The sequence below is a fragment of the Oncorhynchus nerka genome, linkage group LG9a (genome assembly GCF_034236695.1).
Source record: "Oncorhynchus nerka isolate Pitt River linkage group LG9a, Oner_Uvic_2.0, whole genome shotgun sequence".
Taxonomy (NCBI): domain Eukaryota; kingdom Metazoa; phylum Chordata; class Actinopteri; order Salmoniformes; family Salmonidae; genus Oncorhynchus; species Oncorhynchus nerka.
This window is the reverse complement of record NC_088404.1, coordinates 52,335,222-52,356,633: the sequence shown is the minus strand read 5'-3', so window position 1 is coordinate 52,356,633 and position 21,412 is coordinate 52,335,222. Positions and strand designations below refer to the sequence as shown.

General features: G+C 45.2%; 1 protein-coding gene across 2 annotated transcripts in view; it reads left to right on the top strand.

Annotated features, from left to right (window-relative positions):
- Positions 1 to 21,412, top strand: part of LOC115134495 (DENN domain-containing protein 5B-like) — a 54,249-nt gene that overhangs the window by 31,091 nt on the left and 1,746 nt on the right. Inside the window, exons 7-20 of one of the 2 annotated variants that reach the window (XM_065022683.1) lie at positions 131 to 281; positions 447 to 534; positions 842 to 958; positions 1,460 to 1,612; positions 1,715 to 1,799; positions 3,498 to 3,573; positions 3,683 to 3,811; positions 5,760 to 5,881; positions 6,727 to 6,872; positions 7,107 to 7,225; positions 7,580 to 7,767; positions 8,042 to 8,124; positions 19,730 to 19,856; positions 20,225 to 20,387. In XM_065022683.1, the coding sequence (XP_064878755.1) occupies positions 131 to 281; positions 447 to 534; positions 842 to 958; positions 1,460 to 1,612; positions 1,715 to 1,799; positions 3,498 to 3,573; positions 3,683 to 3,811; positions 5,760 to 5,881; positions 6,727 to 6,872; positions 7,107 to 7,225; positions 7,580 to 7,767; positions 8,042 to 8,124; positions 19,730 to 19,856; positions 20,225 to 20,387 (1,747 nt within the window). Of the gene's footprint in view, positions 1 to 130; positions 282 to 446; positions 535 to 838; positions 959 to 1,459; positions 1,613 to 1,714; positions 1,800 to 3,497; positions 3,574 to 3,682; positions 3,812 to 5,759; positions 5,882 to 6,726; positions 6,873 to 7,106; positions 7,226 to 7,579; positions 7,768 to 8,041; positions 8,125 to 19,729; positions 19,857 to 20,224; positions 20,388 to 21,412 lie in introns of both variants that reach the window. The other variant, XM_029668525.2, reaches the window with a different exon arrangement.

The following is a 21,412-nucleotide window of genomic DNA, read 5'->3' as shown; positions in this document are numbered from 1 at the left end:
ACCAGAGACAGCACAATACAGTTTGGGTCAGCACTATAATGTGAAAAGGTTCATTGGCACTGCCTCTCCTACAGCATTCTCCAGTAGGCCCCACTCACATCGCCCACCTCTATTTTGCTCTGATCCCTAGCCCAGGCCATGGAACGCAGGCTGCTGAAGGTTGACCACACGGCCATCCACCCCCACCTGTTGGACATGAGGATCGGCCAGGGTCGACACCAACAGGGCTGCTTCCCCAGGCTGCAGGCTGATGTACTGGCACAGGGACATAACACCAATAAGTAAGTGACATACACCCATATATACACACTAACACACACACAAGAATGACCTACACACACACACATGCACACAAGAATGATCTAAGCACACACGCACACAAATCACCTGCATGCACACAAACACACAATGTACATTGAGTCTGATGCAGTTGCCCCTGTGTGCAGGTGGTCAAGCCGTAACACTCGCAGGAGCGACATTAAGAGACCAGTGACCAATGACACGACTTCAGGACTGGGCAATGACCAGAGAGAGGTAAACACCTGCTTTACCTATGGCCCTGTCCAAAATCAACCACTAGCCCTTTCCCTTAACTGGTGTAAGCAATATGGTGATGCCTTCACATTTCTTTGCATGACCATCATTCTGGATTCTTCGGGGGGGGGGGGGGGGGGTTTAAAAGTGGAAAAAATGAAATGAGCCAGGTAGTCCCTCTCTGTTTTAGTCCGATCTACAAACCCAGGATGGGTAGGGGCTAGGAAAGGAGTTATTGGTTGTTTTCAGAAGTAACATTATTTTTGTGTCTGATTGGCTCGTGCTCTCTGGGTTTATCCGTTAGAAGTATTCCCCGGGGAGGAGGAGCCTACACCAGTCCAAGCTTCTTGACCCCTCCCCCTCAGCTGTCACTCAAATCCAGCGGGGGTTCGTGGAGGGGCTCCTGAGTGAATGTCGCCTGAAGGTAAGGGGTCTCCTGACCCACCACAGCAGGGGCACATCATCTTTCAGTTGGGCATTGACTAGACAATCACACAGCATATTAGAGGTAGATATACAGAGTGATTGTCCAAAATGGAACCATATTCCCTATATTGTTCTCCACTTTTGGAGAAATGCAGTGTGAGTGTGCAGTGCATCTGTAGCTGAAAAATGTCAGTTTTGTGACCTCTGATTCTTGAAATGATAACATAAATCAAGACTACATTCAATGAGGGCCAAGTCCTCCTAACTTGAGTTGCGGGTGCTTAATTCTGACCCTTGCATGAATCATGTATTGACATGTGTCCCAATTCTCCACACTTCTCCTAAAGTGTGCCCTAGCACACCCCCCGTCATGGACCTAAAATCCTTAAATCAAGTCCACACTTCGGTAGAAGGGTGTAGAATTGGGACGCAGGCTAAGAGTAAGAAGTCAGGATTTAGGGCAGATTTAGTGTTTGTTGTGTGTCTCTGTGTGGTGCAGACCAGGCGTATGTTGATGGAGAGGATGGGGAAGGAGAGTGTAGAGCTGGGTCAGGGTGAGGCCAGCATCACGGGCCTGCAGGAGAACACACTGATCCACAGCCTCTGTGACCTGCTGGAGAGGACCTGGGGCCACGGGCTGCTGCTCAAACAGGTTCGTAACAAACATACACAAACACACGTTCAAACATACTGAAATCACACACTGCTGTTTTGCCGTGGTTGAGTGTGTACCGTGTGTGTTTGTACCGTCCAGGGAAGGTCGGCTCTGTGGTCCCACCTGCTCCACTGCCAAGCCAATGGGGAGAAGATGGAGCCACCATCACCTGCCGAGTCTCCAGGTCAGAGCAGATACCTTCTAGCTTGTTTGTGCTGCCAATGACAATGATCATTGGAATTTAATATACAACCACAAACAGATCTGGGACCAGGCTAGACACATACAAGGAATGTAGTATAGTAATCTATCTAATCATGCCTCAATCATTCTATGTTCTGGTCTGCTAGCATCACCTGTCATTAACACCATAGTACCCTCCAAGCTCGTCATCAAGCTCGAGACCCTGGGTCTCGACCCCGCCCTGTGCAACTGGGTACTGGACTTCCTGACGGGCCGCCCCCAGGTGGTGAGGGTAGGCAACAACGTCTCCTCCCCGCTGATCCTCAACACGGGGGCCCCACAAGGGTGCGTTCTGAGCCCTCTCCTGTACTCCCTGTTCACCCACGACTGCGTGGCCACGCACGCCTCCAACTCAATCATCAAGTTTGCGGACGACACAACAGTGGAAGGCTTGATTACCAACAACGACGAGACGGCCTACAGGGAGGAGGTGAGGGCCCTCGGAGTGTGGTGTCAGGAAAATAACCTCACACTCAACGTCAACAAAACTAAGGAGATGATTGTGGACTTCAGGAAACAGCAGAGGGAACACCCCCCTATCCACATCGATGGAACAGCAGTGGAGAGGGTAGCAAGTTTTAAGTTCCTCGGCATACACATCACAGACAAACTCAATTGGTCCACTCACACTGACAGCGTCGTGAAGAAGGCGCAGCAGCGCCTCTTCAACCTCAGGAGGCTGAAGAAATTCGGCTTGTCACCAAAAGCACTCACAAACTTCTACAGATGCACAATCGAGAGCATCCTGGCGGGCTGTATCACCGCCTGGTACGGCAACTGCTCCGCCCTCAACCGTAAGGCTCTCCAGAGGGTAGTGAGGTCTGCACAACGCATCACCGGGGGCAAACTACCTGCCCTCCAGGACACCTACACCACCCGATGTTACAGGAAGGCCATAAAGATCATCAAGGACATCAACCACCCAAACCACTGCCTGTTCACCCCGCTATCATCCAGAAGGCGAGGTCAGTACAGGTGCATCAAAGCTGGGACCGAGAGACAGCTTCTATCTCAAGGCCATCAGACTGTTAAACAGCCACCACTAACATTGAGTGGCTGCTGCCAACACACTGTCATTGACACTGACCCAACTCCAGCCACTTTAATAATGGGAATTGATGGGAAATGATGTAAATATATCACTAGCCACTTTAAACAATGCTACCTTATATAATGTTACTTACCCTACATTATTCATCTCATATGCATACGTATATACTGTACTCTAGATCATCGACTGCATCCTTATGTCACTAGCCACTTTAACTATGCCACTTTGTTTACTTTGTCTACATACTCATCTCATATGTATATACTGTACTCGATACCATCTACTGTATGCTGCTCTGTACCATCACTCATTCATATATCCTTATGTACATATTCCTTATCCCCTTACACTGTGTATAAGACAGTAGTTTTGGAATTGTTAGTTAGATTACTTGTTGGTTATCACTGCATTGTCGGAACTAGAAGCACAAGCATTTCGCTACACTCGCATTAACATCTGCTAACCATGTGTATGTGACAAATAAAATTTGATTTGATTTGATTTGAACCCAAGATAATAGTTTGTCTGTTAGGTGTACTCTGTCAACTCTGATCACATCTGCCAATCACTCTCTCTTCCTGGTTACAGTGTCCAATGGGCTGGACAGCATGAGGCTAGAGGAGGGGCTTGCACCCCCGAAGGGCTCCTTTGTACAGGATATGAGGTAATAAAGCGCAACATAACCCAAATGGACAGTGCAACACAACCCAAAACACTGCTATCTTTGAAAACCGTTGAATTTCTGATAGCGTTTTAAAACATGTTTGTTTTAGGTTTGTCCAGACTATGAGTGAGGGTCTCAGTGAGGTGGGTCGGGCGCGGGCCTGGATCCATCTTTCCCTGGAGAAGAAAGTGCTCTCGCAACACCTCAAACTGCTGCTGGCCAACCAGAACCTAATCAGGTAAAAACACATATCACATATACCCTCTTCACACTACTGACCGCAATCATTCCTGTTCCTACGAACTTCATGCTACAATGACTACCGCCCTGTAGCACTCACTTCTGTAATCATGAAGAGCTTTGAGAGTTATGGCACACTATCAACTCCGCCATCCCAGCCCCCTCTAGACCCACTCCAATTTGAATACCGCCCCAACAGATCCATAGACGATGCAATCACAATTGCCCTCCACACTGCCCTCACCCACCTAGATAAGAGGAATACCTACGTGAGAAATGCTGTTCAGTGACTAAAGCTCAGCATTCAACACCATTGCCCCCTTCAAGCTCGTCACCAAGCTTAGGACTCTGGGTCTGAACACCTCCCTCTGCAAATGGATCCTGGATTTCCTGACGGGCCGACCCCAGGTGGTGAGGGTAGGCAACATCACATCTGCCACCCTTAACACGGGGGCCCCACAGGGGTGTGTGCTTCGTCCCCTCCTGTACTTCCTGTTCTATCCACGACTGCGTGGCCACGCTCGACTCCAGCACCATCAAGTTCGCTGGCGACACGACGGTGGCAGGCCTGATCACCGGCGACGATGAGACAGCATACAGGGAGGTCAGCAAGACCAAGGACATGATAATGAACTACAGGAAACGGGGGGGCGGGCATGCCCCCATCCAAATCGACAGGGCGGCAGTGGAGCAGGTAGACAGCTTCAAGTTACTCGGTGTCCAAACCACTGGTCCAAACACACACGCACGGTCGTGAAGAAGACGCGACAGTATCTCTTCCCCCTCGGGAGGTTGAAAAAGTTTGGCAGGGGCCCTCAAATCCTGGAAAGGTTCAACAGCTGTACCATTGAGAGCATATCGACTGGCTGCATCATTGCTTGGTATGGCAATAGCACCGCCTTCGACCGCATGGCGCTACAGAGGGTTGTGCGGAAAGCCTAGTACATCACTGGGGCCGAGCTCCCTGCCATCCAGGACCTGTATATTAAGCGGTCTGAAAAGAAGGCCTGGGAAAATCGTTCACGACTCCAGCCACCCAAGCCATAGACTGTTTTCTCTGCTGCCGCACGGCAAGAGGTCCAGGTGCATCAAGTCTGACACCAACGGGCTCTTGAACAGCTTCTATCCCCAAGCAATACGACTGAAAGCAAAATAGCTACACAGACGGTCTGCGTTAACCTTGTATCTTTATTGACCCTTTATTTGTGCACTGTCTCTATGCACACTCACAGGGCCCTATACACACTCACTCCAACACACAATCATACATTTATGCTGACTCTACACACCCGCCCAGCCACTCACATACAAGCTGCTGCTACCGTTTATCATATATCCTGATGCCTCGTCACCTTACCCCTCTACATATCTACCTCCATCACTCCAGTAGTCCTGCACATTGTAAATATTGTATTGGAACTGACTTAATAATTGTTTTCCTGTATATAGTATGCTTACTTACTTACTTTATTGCGCATTTTTTATTCAATTGTTATTGATTAGCGCATTGTTGGGTTTTGAGTTTGCAAGAAAGGCATTTCACTGTACTTGTGCATGTGCCATTAAAACTTGAAACTTGAGCTGAGCAGAGCTGAGCAGAGCTGAGCAGAGCCACTCAGAAGTCAGTGGTGGTCAAATGAAGTTATACCGAAGACATCCTTACTCGCAAAGTCAGAATTGTTTACAATGAAAATGCCATATGGAAACAATTTATCATAAAACAGTTTGGGAAGCCGCACTGAGCTGGCTTGGTTGCACCTCCACGATAGTTGCTAGGACCGTGCTGGAAAGGACCATGTGAAAAATACAAATATTTGAGCCTCCACGTTTCGGGTCGTCACCATGACGTGAAAAGGGCAATGACAGATGAATCTTCAGACGTATGCTTCGTTTCCTTCTCTCTGTGAGGTGTGTGTGTGTTCACTTTTCGGGTCCCCTCCCTACAGGCAGCTGTACAAGCCCCACGCGTTCCTACTGTGTGAGGAGGAGAGGGAGCAGTTCCTGTTCCACCTGCTGTCCCTCAACACTGTGGACTACCTCTGCTTCACACGCACATTCACCTCCATCAGTAAGTGTAGCAGGGCTGTGTTCAATGAGAAGCGTTCCTTTTTAGCTTTCTGCTAAATGTGTTCATTTGTTGCGGCTCCTAATGAACACGTCCCAGCTTCCAAGATACTGAAACCAGAAACGTTCCTGGAACATATCAGGGGGTGTTCTCGTTGGGTTCCTTGTTCCTATTTGGTTGTATGACAACAGTATGAGACTGTTTTCCTAATGTTATTAGAGCGTCACAGTTATTAGATTGATTTTGCAGAAACATTACTTTCATATCATAAGTCAACATCTACCTGCAGTTCTGAAAACAGTTCTTATGACAGTCCCTGAAACGTTTTAAGAAGGAATGTTTTTAGAACACTGGCATCTTGGATAGTGGAACGTTACCACTAGCGTACTAGGGAACCGAACATTGTTAGCTGGTTTAAACTAGAGCAGGGATCATCAACTAGATTCAGCCGCGGGCCGATACATTTTTTTTTTTAAATAGTCTTGAGTAAATGAAGGGGCCATGAACTTAATTATAAATAATGTGTAGACTGCAAATTGACCGCGAGAAGCCAAAACAGACATTATGTTTGAGTAAAACATAATCATTTCAGACCTTGTTTATATTTGTAGACGATCCCGTGGCTCGATTATGCGTGAGAATACTTGGGAACAGATTTGTTAAATTAAAATCAATTGGAGGGGGGGAAAATAAAACCACCCGCGGGACAAATTCTGTGAGTTTGGGGAACCCTGAACTAGAGGTAAGGCATCTAACATTGCACTGAAATGTGTTCACCGCCTTGCAGTGATAAGAGCTTCTGCTAAATGACCAAAATGTAAAAGTCCTTGTCTCTTGTGTCCCTTCAGGCATTCCATACCGTGTTGTCATAACGCCCATGAAGAAGCTGAGCATTGCCATGACAATGTCCAACCCCTGGGTGTGTGTGTCTGGAGAGCTGGGTGACTCTGGGGTCAGGCAGATCCCCAAGAACACACAGGAGATCGTCTTCCAGGTGAGATGCTCCGTTCCTCTGGGCTGGGTGGCGTGGATGGAAGCTACTGCTCTGGGAATTCTCCATCAAACACACATGTGCAAACACATGCATGTACACACACACACACCTACATGTACACGCGTTCTCACAAATCACTGTCTCACACACACACACACACACACACACACACACACACACACACACACACACACACACACAGTTCTCACTTTGGTCTCTCTGTCTCTGTGTCAGTGCCAGAACCTGGGCAGGCTGAGCACCCTGCAGTTGGGGCAGGAGAACTCTGGACTACTGGCTAAGTGTCTGGTGGACTGTGTGATTGTGCACAACGAGATCACTGGACACACCTACAGGTAACGCACACATACTGCATGGACACACTGTTTTGGCTGCGTGTCAAACCTGCATTGAACTCCACATCTTTTGGACCACGTTAGTCGGAAAAGTGTTGCTCTAATTTCTGCACTCACCTAGGTCATGTTCATTAGGGCACGCAACGGAAAACGTTTGAAAACGTTCTGCAACAGGAAAATTTGTGTTTATTATTAGACAAGTTCAGGTCGTCCCTCCCTTTTTGTTTGGTGCCCAATGAATGTGACTCTCCTTCAAAATTCTGAATTGCCAGATCACAAATGACTTCTCGCTTGCCATATTTCACATCTCTCCTCTGACCCCATTATCTATCTACATCCACGCTCTCCTCCCAGGTTTCCGTGTGGCCGCTGGCTGGGGAAGGGTGTGGGTGACGGCAGCCTGGAGAGGGTGCTGATTGGTCAGCTGGTGTCTCCCAGAGGAGAGGAGGAGTCTGGGAGGTGGACGGGGACACCCCCGGAGCAGGGTTCACCCCCTCAGAGTGGACACATGGGGTCACTGGGGCGCCGCAACAGTAACAACAGTATGTATGGGGGACAGACACACACACAGTTTGCACCTGTAATTAAAACGACAGTCAAAAACAGATATTTCACTTTTTATAGAAACAGTCAACCATAATATTTTCTTTCTATTGTCATGAGTAAAATGTGCAAAACATTTTTTTTAAGTCACTCATATACTTTTAATACTCTCCTTATCTCCTCCACGCCATTGTCCATCTTCACGTCTCTTCCTCCTCTCAATCCCTCCATCTCTTCTCCATGATCCTCGCTCCCCCTCTCTCCTTCATTCAGGACTGTCTTCTGTCCAGGTGCAGGAGGAAATGAGGGAGGCAGTAAACAACCTCGTCAAGCACTTCCACAAAGCAGAGCAGGAGGTATGGGTGGGTGTGTGTAGGTGTGTAGGTATGTGTGTGTGAGAGAGAGATTCCAAAAACAGAAATAGAGAGAGAGCACAGCAGAGAGGTCTAATCTCTGATGAGAAGTGTGTGTGTGTGTGTGTGTGTGTGTGTGTGTGTGTGTGTGTGTGTGTGTGTGTGTGTGTGTGTGTGTGTGTGTGTGTGTGTGTGTGTGTGTGTGTGCTAGTCTGCGCAGGCCGATGTGTGTGCACTAGGCTTGGGGAATTTAGAAATACCACCTATAGTATGATTTTCAATACCGCACTCTGTGGTGGAAATTCTACCTTTTAACTAATAACGAGGAGAGGCAAAGTCAATAATCAATCAAAGTATTCCTTTTATTAAAAAGGTATTATTGTAAGGTGGCACATGGTCACACCACCCACACAGGTGAGATGGAGTGAGAGCCTGCACACAAAGAGCACGGAAGCCTTCTATAGTCAAGCTATCTCATGCAAACACCTGCAAAAACACGTGACCCGATCTATGTGTGTGTGGGGAGCGACGACTGGGTGAAAAGGTTGCCTCAGTCTGTCGCAACTGAGTGAGGACAATGGGGGCCAAAGTGACAGGAAGTCACTCCAGACATACTTCCTCTAACAGCAGCTCAACGGTTCCCCCAAGTTGGGAAAGCAAGCGCCTTTGACTCTCGGCCCAAATGACGTATGTCCTACCCCTAAACACGCACAAAACATGAACCTTTCGCCCAGAAACAGGCTCCAAACAGAACAACAGCTCTATCATTGGTGTGTAGAATATAGCACTTTACTCTGTCTCCAGTTAGGCTGAGAGGAAGCAGTTAGTTTCTGTCATTCTTGGCTGAGTGCCCAGACATCATGGGGTCCTTCTGCACACACACAACACAATTAGAACAGGCCTCTATTAATGCGCACTTTTCTACCTTGTATGAGTTTGTTAAAGAAACATTCTCAAGCCCAATGCCTAGGCTTAAAGGATATTTTCGTACACAAGCATTAGTAAGGTTTAACAGAAAATGCCCTTGCAACCCCCCTCCAAATAAACGGCTATGTGCCAGTCTGAAACCCCCTGGATTAGTGGAGGCTGGTGGGAAGAGCTATAGGAGGACGGGCTCATTGTAATGTCTGGAATGGAATCATCTGTGACATCGAGTGCTGTAGGTGTCCTGGAGGGCAGGTAGTTTGCCCCTGGTGATGCGTTTTGCAGACCGCACTACCCTCTGGAGAGCCTTGCGGTTGTGGGCGGAGCAATTGCCATACCAGGCGGTGATACAGCCCGACAAGACGCTCTCGCTTGTGCAGCTGTAACAGTTTGTGAGTGTTTTAGGTGACAAGCCAAATTCCTTCAGCCTCCTGAAGAGGTGACAGCGCCTTCTTCACCACGTTGTCTGTGTGGGTGGACCATTTCAGTTTGTCTGTGATGTGTACGCTGAGGAACTTAACTTTCCACCTTCTCCACTGCTGTCCCGTCGATGTGGATGTGGGGATGCTCCCTCTGCTGTTTTCTGAAGTCCACAATCATCTCCTTTGTTTTGTTGACGTTGAGTGAGAGGTTATTTTCCTGACACCACACTCTGAGGGCCCTCACCTCCTCCCTTTAGGCTGTCTCATCGTTGTTGGTAATCAAGCCTACCACTGTAGTGTCGTCTGCAAACTTGCTGATTGAGTTGGAGGCATGCATGGCCACACAGGCATAGGTGAACAGGGAGTACAGGAGGGGGCTGCGAATTCACCCTTGTGGGGACCCAGTGTTGAGGATCAGTGGGGTGGAGATGTTGTTTCCTACCCTCACACCTGGGGGGCGGCCCGTCAGAAAGTCCAGGACCCAGTTGCATAGGGCAGGGTCGAGACCCAGGGTCTCAAGCTTAATGACGAGTTTGGAGGTTACTATGGTGTTAAATGCTGAGCTGTAGTCAATGAAAAGCATTCTTACATAGGTATTCCTCTTTTCCAGATGGGTTAGGGCAGTGTGATGGCAATTGTGTTGTCTGTGGACCTATTGGGGTGGTAAGCTAATTGGAGTGGGTCTAGGGTATCAGATAGGGTGGAGGTGATATGATCCTTGACTAGTCCCTCAAAGAACTTCATGATGACAGAAGTGAGTGCTACGGGACAATAGTCATTTAGTTTCAGTTACCTTAGCTTTCTTGGGAACAGGAACAATGGTGGCCATCTTGAAGCATGTGGGGACAGCAGACAGGGATAAGGATTGCCTTGCGAGGGTTAACACATTTAAATGTTTTACTCACGTTGGCCACGGTGAAGGAGAGCTCACAGGCTTTGGTAGCGGGCTGTGTCAGTGGCACTATATAGTCCTTAAAGCGAGCAAAGAACTTGTTTAATTTGTCTGGGAGCAAGATGTCGATGTCTGCGACGGGGCTGGTTTTCTTTTTGTAATCCGTGATTGACTGTAGACCCTGACACATACGTCTCGTGTTTCAGCCGTTGAATTGCGAATCTACTTTGTCTCTATACTGACGCTTTGCTTGTATAATTGCATTACGGAGGGAATAGCTACACTGTTTGTTTTCGGTCATGTTTCCAGTCGCCTTGCCATGATTAAAAGTGGTGGTTCGCGCTTTCAGTTTTGCTGACGAATGCTGCCATCAATCCATGGTTTCTGGTTAGAGAAGGTTTTAATAGTCACAGTGTGTACAACATCATTGATGCACTTGCTAATAAACTTGCTCACAGAGTCAGTGTATACGTCAATGTTGTTGTCTGAGGCAACCCGGAACATAATCAAGTCCACGTGATTGAAGCAGTCTTGAAGCGTTGAATCTGATTGGTCCGACCAGCGTTGGATAGACATGAGCATGGGCGTTTCCTGTTTTAGTTTCTGTCTATAGGCTGGGAGCAACAAAATGGAGTCATGGTCAGATTTGCCGAAGGGAGGGTGGGGAGGGCTTTGTATGCATCGCGGACGTTAGAGTAGCAATGGTCCAGAATGCTACCAGCGCGTGTCGCGCATTTGATATGCTGATAGAATTTAGGAAGCCTTGTTCTCAGATTAGCTTCGTTAAAATCCCCAGCTACAATAAATGCAGCCTCAGGATATTTGGTTTTTAGTTTACATAGAGTCCAGTAAAGTTATTTCAGCAGGGTCGTCGAGGTGTCTGCTTGGTAGATAATTTGGTTAGGTGAACAAAGGGACTTGAGTTCCTGTATGTTGTTATGATTACACCATGAGTCCTTAATCATAAGGCATACACTCCCGCCCTTCTTCTTACCCGAGAGATTCTTGTTTCTGTAGCGTTAAGATTTTCCTTCACTTGGAACTAAGGAGCTAAGGGGCCTAGTCCGAACTATGAAAAATCACCCCAGACCATTATTCCTCCTCCACCAAACTTTACAGTTGGCACTATGCATTGGGGCAGGTAGCGTTCTCCTGGCTTCCGCATACCCAGAATCATCTGTCGGACTGCCAGATGGTGAAGTGTGATTCATCCCTCCAGAGAACACGTTTCCACTGTTAGAGTCCAATGGCGGCGAGCTTTACACCACTCCAGCCGACACTTGGCATTACGCATGGTGATCTTAGGCTTGTGTGGAGCTGCTCAGCCATGGAAACCCATTTCATGAAGATCCTGACAAACTGATGCTGACGTTCCTTCCAGAGACAGTTTGGAACTCTGTAGTGAGTGTTGCAACCGAGGACAGACAATGTTTATGCACTACAAAATGGTATATCATAACCTGCAGTTTTGGAACAATGGGAAAGTAGTTCTGCTTTGAAAGTTGATTAATTTGAAACTCCACTTTTGAGAAAATGGCACTTGAATATTTTGGTACACCTAATGGAGAGCTCTCCTTTGTCGACACCTATTCAGCATCGTTTACATCCTCTGAAGCCTTAGCCCCACCAATCTCTTTAAGGATTCACATGTGCTAAACAGAGTGAGCAAGGTAGTGTAGTTAACAACCAAAGATTTCAAGACTGAAAATGGTGAAAGTAGTAGCCTACAATAGGGAAAAAACCCAGGTAAAAATACACTTTATCTAGTTCTTGGCCTATATCCTAATCTGACTTTGCACATTTGCATAGTAGCGATATCAAAAATAGAAAGTGTCCAGATAAAAAACATTTGATAATTATGAGATGTCGCTTACCCAGACACATTTGTCAAAATTGATGGGTCATGTGAAAGAAATGCTATAACCACCCCCCAGCCACATCTACCTAAGAAGATGGGTCACTTTTTGTCTAGACATTTACACATGTTCATGAAATACAATAGATGGCCGTAATCAACCCCAGACACACCTGGCTAACATGGGTCATGTAATCATCTGGTGAAGTGGAGTCTTTTTTGTTTAGACATGTAGCTAGCTAGCTAAAGAAGGAACCATAATCCCAACCCATACTACAAGAAATACAAACGGATTTCCATATGGAATGAAATGCATGAAATGCTGTAGTATGAATCTGCAGGTACCTAAAGCTAACCAAATACATTCAATGTTAAGTAGCTAGCTAACATTAGGATATAACTAGCAATGCATATGGATTTTTGAGATACTAATAATATTATTACACAGATCATACATGTAACGCTAGCTAGCGAACCAGCAAGCTAACATTCCCTAGCTAGCTAACAGTACGCTTTAACTTGCAATGAAAACGACTTTGGCAAAATTAGAAACGGAAAATAACGGAAAATGTAGCTAGACTCTTACCCGTATACGTGGATCATCGCTTTACGGCAGACTGGAACCCCTGTTACTAAGTAAGGCATTCTGTGTCGTGTCTGCTTTTGTTTGTACAGCTTGTTTGGCCCGCGTTGTGTCAAATCACTCCGGTTCACACTGATCGTGTGCAGAAAGTAGTCCATCACAACTTTTCCCCACTGATCTTTGTCGATAGCGCCTGCTAAATTCAGGGCAGCAATGTTGTTGAGTGTAGTAGCAACACTTTTGCAGTTCTCCATGGCTAATGTTAAATCTTTAAAAAAAATGGCACCTGTAGTATCTACACATACTGAGCAGCTCATGTTATAGACAGAAGCATGCTACATGGCAGACCATTCCGAACTCTTGGCATGTCCAGCCTATCCATTGTCTCAGCCAATCATGGCTAGAGGGAAAGTTCCCGTCTTTTTCTGTGGCTAAACCAACTAGGCTCATTATTTAACAAATTGTATCAGTATTTACAGATGGCATACAAGTCTGTTATTAAGGCACATGAAAGTTCACATGTTCCAAAAGGCATTTCTGCCAAAGAACACATTGAGTTCAAGTTCAAAGGCCTCTCCTATGAAGTAGTGACGTGTGACATACGCCTTGCTTCCTGAAACGGGTCACATTTGTGCTTGTTTAGAGCGCATTTAAGTCTGGCAAAGACTATATATATATTTTATTTCTATTGCATAGATACATAGCCACTGACCAATCTGCATTAAGGGGAATCACCAATAAGGTCGCACTCTCAACTGTGCAACAGTGTAGGACAGATTCATACTGGAAGAATCTACTGCCATACTGTGTTCGATCTTGTCTAGCCATCTTGTCTCAAGAGGACCACAATTGAAAAAAAGTCCCAGACTTTATTGTGTGATATCCTCGATGGTTTTATTCATGTGCATGTATGGCTTTTTCAAGTTTTATGTGTGCTTGTTTATTTTTAAATGGTCAAATTAATTAACTAAATAAACTAAAGGGGAAAGGAGAGGGGTTTATGGTTCTATTTTTATGTCGTCTTTTGTGGGAGGGGTATTGGAGGACAACTGGAGGTCTACTTAGAGTTAGTATGGATACGCATTTCAAAATGGTGGTAAGGACAGTGATAAGTATCTCAAAATGTAACCCATCATGGTGATCGGTGAATTAAGTATAGCTAGCTATAACTCCAATGGTTTGGCTGATAATAAGAAAGGAAGAGCCGTTTTTACATGGCTAAAGGAGAAAGATAACCATATTCATTGTCTTTAGGGAACTCATTGAATATCTTCCTGAAGAAGTGGCCTGGGAAAAATACAAATAAATCTATTTCAGTCAGGCGTAAAGAAATTCCAAGGTGTTATGATCCTGTTAAGAAACTATTTGGATCCCGAGGTGCATTCCGTTAAAATAGATCCTCGAGGACGATGGATTGCCTTCTACTTGATGATAAACAAATGTATTTGAACCAAATAATTACGATCCAAACTTCTTTGAAAACAACACATAACACCCCGTCGCAACTGAATTGCGGTTGCATTTGGCTGCTTGCTAGGAGGTTTGTAGTTATCCTGAGGTTCATCGGGTCTTCATGTCCTCTGGGAGGATGGGAACCCAATTGCACACAGCCATGTTGTGCAACACACAGCAAGCCATTACAATTCTGCACACTTTCTCAGGCTTGTACAGGAGTCTCCCACCGCGTGTATCAAGGCACCGCCATCTCCCTTTTAGTGCACCTATTGTGTGCTCCACAAGGGGGTGGATGAGACAGTGGAGCTCGTTGAAGCGCCTCTCTTCTGCGCCCTGGGAGTTGGTGATCAGCCAGAGTTTAAGGGGATATACCCTATTACCTGGGAGGAGGAAAAAAAACTTTACATGATGCAGGGGAAATAATTGTGACTATTTCATAATTAAACCTGCTAATTACAGTTGATGTCAGAAGTTTACATACACCTTAGCCAAATACATTTAAACTCAGTTTTTCCACAATTCCTTAGATTTAATCCTAGTAAAAAAAATCCCTGTTTTTTTATTTTACTAGGCAAGTCAGTTAATAACAAATTCTTATTTTCAATGACGGCCTAGGAACAGTGGGTTAACTGCCTGTTCAGGGGCAGAACGACAGATTTGTACCTTGTCAGCTCGGGGATTCGAACTTGCAACCTTTCGGTTACTAGTCCAACACTCTAACCACTAGGCTACCCTGCCGCCCCGGTTAGGATCACCACTTTATTTTAAGAATGTGAAATGTCAGAATAATAGTAGAGACAATGATTTATTTCAGCTTTTATTTCTTTCATCACATTCCCAGTGGGTCAGAAGTTTACATACACTCAATTAGAATTTGGTAGCATTGCCTATAAGTTGTTTAACTTGGGTCAAACATTTTGGGTAGCCTTCCACAAGCTTCCCACAATAAATTGGATGAATTTTGGCCTATTCCTCCTGACAGAGCTGGTGTAACTGAGTCAGGTTTGTAGGCCTCCTTGCTCGTACACTCTTTTTCAGTTCTGCCCACAAATGTTCTATAGGATTGAGGTCAGGGCTTTGTGATGGCCACTCCAATACCTTGACTTTGTTGTCCTTAAGCCATTTTGCCACAACTTTGGAAGTATGCTTGGGATCATTGTTCATTTGAAGACCCATTTGCGACCAAGCTTTAACTTCCTGACTGATGTCTTGAATATATCCACATCATTTTCCTTCCTCATGGTGCCATCCATTTTGTGAAGTTCATCAGTCCCTCCTGCAGCAAAGCACCCCCACAACATGATGCTGCCACTCCCGTGCTTCACGGTTGGGATGGTGTTCTTCGGCTTGCAAGCCTCCCCCCCACAAAAAAATAAAGATGGTCATTATGGCCAAACAGTTCTATTTTTGTTTCATCAGACCAGAGGACATTTCTCCAAAAAGTACAATCTTTGTCCCCATGTGCAGTTGCAAACCGGAGTCTTGCTTTTTTATGGCGGTTTTGAAGCAGTGGCTTCTTCCTTGCTGAGCGGCCTTTCAGGTTATGTCAATATAGGACTCGTTTTTGTACCTGTTTCCTCCAGCATCTTCACAAGATCCTTTGTTGTTGTTCTGGGATTGATTTGCACTTTTCACACCAAAGTACGTTCATCTCTCCTTCCTGAGCGGTATGACGGCTGCGTGGTCCCATGGTGTTTATACTTGCGTGCTATTGTTTGTACAGATGAACGTGGTACCTTCAGGCATTTGGAAATTTCTCCCAAGGATGAACCACACTTGTGGAGGTCTACAATGTATTTCAAGGTCTTGGCTGATTTCTTTTGATTTTCCCATGATGTCATGCAAAGAGGCACTGAGTTTGAAGGTAGACCTTGAAATACATCCATAGGTACACCTCCAATTGACTCAAATTATGTCAATTAGCCTATCAGAAGCCTTTAAAGCCATGACATCATTTTCTGGAATTTTCCAAGCTGTTTAAAGGCACAGTCAACTTAGTGAATGTAAACTTCTGATCCACTGGAATTGTGATACAGTGAATTATAAGTGAAATAATCTGTCTGTAAACAATTGTTGGGAAAAGTACTTGTGTCATGCACAAAGTACATGTCCTAACTGATTTGCCGATCTATAGTTTGTTAACAAGAGATTTGTGGAGTGGTTGAAAAACAAGTTTTAATGACTCAAACCTAAGTGTATGTAAACTTCTGACTTCAACTGTATTTAGCTTATATATAGTCTGTTGCCCACACTGCTGTTCATCCGGATGAACAAGTCGTGACTTGAACCGGGCCAATGGTCAACAACATTGGTGAGTGCCATTTGTCGATCACAAATCACTTGCACATTGATGGAATGGACGTTTTTCCAGTTCACATACACAAACCTGTTCTCACTGTTGCCCTTATTGCAACACTAGGGCAGTCGATCGCCCCGATCACAATTTGGAAAAACTTCCATTGCTACAAATTGCAATTGTTTTTTTGCCTGTTCACTGGCTGTGTAGGGGAACCGTATGTACCTCAGACACAGACGAATGATGCCATCCAACACTTGGCATTACACGGCAGAGGGAGGGCTGTGATATGCCCGATCTGTCACACTATTCCCTCTGAAAGTCCCTGTGGCTAGGAACCCAACAGTGGTCAAAACCTGTACATGGCGTGTAGGCCGTGCAGGCATTTACCCCAATTCAGAACATCGGTCCAACAGAATGGCTCTGGGGAACCTGTATTGTCTCATAATCCAGTCATCATCGTGGGCAAAGAAAATCTGCTCGTCTCAAAAGACGCTCGCGGAGAATAATCATGCCAAGATTGCCAACGCAGCCCGGGTCTTTGGATGAGGCTAGTCTAGAACAGACATACATATATTTATATTAACAGAGACAATTTTGAGTAATTGCTTGCACCAGTGCAGTGAAAAGCATCAATATTAAATGTTATTTTTTTTATTTATCCAGGTAAGTTGACTGAGAACACGTTCTCATTTGCAGCAACGACCTGGGGAATAGTTACAGGGGAGAGGAGGGGGATGTAAATTGGGGATTATTAGGTGACCGTGATGGTTTGAGGGCCAGATTGGGAATTTAGCCAGGACACCGGGGTTAACACCCCTACTCTTACAATAAGTGGATCTTTAATAACCTCAGAGAGTCAGGACACCCGTTTAACGTCCCATCCAAAAGACAGCACCCTACACAGGGCAGTGTCCCCAATCACTGCCCTGGTGTATTGGGATATTTTTTTAGACCAGAGGAAAGAGTGCCTCCTACAGGCCCTCCAACACCACTTCCAGCAGCACCTGGTCTCCCATCTAGGAACTGACCAGGACCAACCCTGCTTAGCTTCAGAAGCAAGCCAGCAGTGGTATGCAGGGTGGTATGCTGCTGGCAAATAGTTAATGAGTGACAAATAGTTAAGCCCAAGTGACAAATGATATTTAACCTATAATGTAAAAATATCTAAAATAATAAGTGACAATAAGAATAATACAAAAATAATTATGCATTTTATTTGTATAGCACTATTTTAACAACAGAACGTGCAGGCCATATGCAGGCTTAAGCCTAACAGGCTAAAGTTTAGTGTGTATTTTTAGCTTCTTGGCTGTGCGTACGCATGGTCTAAAGTTAGCGGGGAGAAAAGCACATTCTCACGTTCCGTTCTTTATAAATTCCAACTTTTTTTGTGAAAACTGGCATACACATGTTTGGGACATATGTTGTACGAATGCAACGTCTATAAATGAGCCCCCAGGGCTCCAGCCTATGCATTTTGTTTGCTAACTTGCTTGATAAGTGGCTTGTTTGCGAGATCAAGCTTCTTGGTTACAACAGAGACAACCAACCTCCTCCTGGATCAAGATCCCTGCTGCCTAAATTGTTCTGTATGTTCTTTTAAACGTTTGGAAAGAAATCCCTTGCTGGTCCACTGCTGGTAGTACAGTATACCCCGGTATGGTACAGGAACTCTATCAACATCTGGACACCTCCCAACTCTAGTGTGTTCGTGTTTCTTGTACACGATTCATGACCTTCACTCTGCAAGGCAGAATCTCTCACAGTTAAAAGGCAGACTGGCTTTTTTTTCTCTCTCTCTCTAGTCTACGGCCTGCTCTGACCTCCCCCTTTTAAAAGCCTGCCCTGGAGCCGTATCCACAGTGACTCAGGGTAGAGAATTGGTCATAAGTCTGAGAGTAGACGTTTTACTCCTACTCTTATGGCAAAAAAAATAAAAGCTGTTCATGAAGCCCTTTTAGTCGTAAGAGTCCTGCCTAGTCGACAGATATTTAGGAGAGCTCGAGCTGTCCTAACCAGTTATGTTACCAGCAGGTGTCTTGGTGATTGGCAGAGAGTCAGTGGGTCCTGCACCATAGACAGGCAATACTGTATGATTCAGTGCAATAGGCCCATCACATTATAAAAAAAATAAAAAAGAGTAGGCAAAGTGTTCGTGTCAGGTGTAAATTATAGGCCGTTAAATGTTTTTCCATTGTAACATTTGGTTCACCTTGGTTTTCTGTAGCATGCTACAGAGTTCACAGCTGGCAATGTCTCCTCGTGATTGGTTATTCCCCATGATTTGCAACAACGTCACCACAACCTTTCCTTTACGTACCTCCAACTGTCCTGATTGCGAGTTCAACTTTTATGGGCTGATTCTTACTCCTGGATCAGATTTTCTCTGAGCAGCGTTTTAATATCATCCTAAAACGTACTCTGATCGAAGTTTTTTGTTGTTGTTGTCCTAAAACTGGTTTTAACAGGATTCCTAGGACCTTTTCTGAGACGCTTAGTGGATACGGGCCCTGACCTCCCCTTTAAACACCAAGCCCTGTAGAGACTGTTGGTGAATCACGGTAGTATTGCTACTATGGGGCCTGTGGCGCACCTTAATAACATTTTAATTGGATGCCACTTAGCCCCTGCCACCAGGACAACGCCTCTATCAATCAGCTTGAATAAATGACCCTTTCCTCGGCACAGCAGAAGCTGAGGAGCCTTGCAGATTTACACAGCCCCTCGGTGAATTGTAAATTACAGAAAATTGGAAAGAAAATCCATTCAATTATAATGTATAAAAACACACCGCTTTGGGTGATTGTGTGACAGCAAGTGCTTTGGATTTGGTTATTTTAGGAACCCGAAGGGAAAGCTGAAGCGTGGTACTTTGAAAGCCCTTTGGAAATGAAGTGGACTAAATACTATCGCCCTGTGTTGGGGTTTGTCACCGTGGCAACCATAATTCAACTCCTCCACACTGCAGCCCGGCAATTGTACAACACCATAGGCAAGACAGTAGTGCCTCATTTGCAAGGACACTTTATGGGACGTGAAAATTGGCTACTCTCATACCATTGAACTCGTGCATCAAATGTCATCATTGTGGTGGACTCCTGGCTTACTAAACCTGCGTTCCAATTTCTGTGATGATATGCCCAAACATTTCTGAATGCAAGACCTCTCCTCTCCTCAGAGGGGGAACCTGACTGCTCTGCTGTGTGGAGAGGAGGGGCTGGTGCGCTCCCTGGAACAGTTCCTCCTGCATGGCTTCAAGTCCTCCCGCTTATTCCAAAGGAGTGTGTTCATATGGGACTTTGTGGGTAAGTGGGTGTGGGTGTATGTGTGCACGCGGACAGACTATGTGGAGTGTAGTCCATATAACTTGTCTCAATCTAGTGGCTGATTTAGTGTAAGTTCACTTTTACATTATTCATTGTTAGTGCAGCACAGCCTCATCTTTGCCTTCAAACAGTTATTTTTCTAGAACAGTACATACACTTACTGAAATCATAGAACGACTTCTCAATTTGGCCCGACTCCTTAGCTCAGATCTTTATTCCATAGTTATCCAAGGGTCATCCTTGCCATAGAAATAAAATTACTAGAAGTCTAGTGTAGGAATAGTCATTATTTATCTATGAACCCTGTCCTTCTAATGTGTTACCTGCTCCCCACCTCTCCCCCACAGAGAAGGTGGTGGTTTCCATTGAGACGGCGGATCAAATGGGTGACTTGCGGGGGTCAACGGAACTATGTGACTCTCTGTGTCACTATGCCAACGCCATCAACGCCTCACCGCGGAACATCGGCAAGGAGGGCAAGTTCCAGCTGCTGGTCTGCTTGGGAGTCAGGTGAGAGGTCAAAGTTGAAAGTTCAAACGGCAATGGAGATGGTAGGGGCCAGGAGGATGTAACGTCACATCAAAAAACATTCAGATATACTGTAAATATATTTAGTATGTTAGGTTCTAATTTTCACAGTTCAATCTCAACGGACGCTATGAAAGCTTAACCAAGTTTATTCTTCCCAGAGGATCAATATAGATGCATTAGACAAAAACCTTTTCACACAAGCAAAAGGCTGAGTGTCCACTTACACATCTGTACAAACATTGTCTTTACTGCTAGGCAGGACACTAAGTGATACGGGTCAAAAAGTTTTCTTTCTCCCTTAACTTCTCTGGGATATGTGGGACGGTAGCGTCCCACCTCGCCAACAGCCAGTGAAATTGGATGGCGCCAAATTCAAAACAACAGAAATCCCATAATTAAAATTCCTCAAACATACAAATATTTTACACCATTTTAAAGATAAACTTATTGTAAATCCAGCCACAGTGTCCAATTTCAAATAGGCTTTACAGCGAAAGCACACCAAACTATTATGTTAGGTCAGCACCTAGTCACAGAAAACCATACAGCCATTTTCCAGCCAAGGAGAGGGCTCACAAAAATCTGAAATATCAATTAAATTAATCACTAACCTTTGATGATCTTCATCAGATGGCACTCACAGGACTTCATGTTACACAATAAATGTGTGTTTTGTTCGATAAAGTTAATCTTTATGTCCAAAAACCTCATTTGAAATTGGTGTGTTATGATCACAAATGCGTTGTCTCAAACAAACATCCGGTGAAAGTGCAGAGAGCCACATCAAATTACAGAAATACTCATAATAAACATTGATCAAATATACAAGTGTTATACATGGATATATAGATAAACTTCTCCTTAATGCAACCGCTGTGTCAGATTTCAAAAATGCTTTACGGCGAAAGCACACCTTGCGATTTATGTTAGGTCAGCGCTAGTCACAGAAAAACATCCAGACATTTTCCAAAGAAAGAGAGGTGTCAGAAAAGTCAGAAATAGCG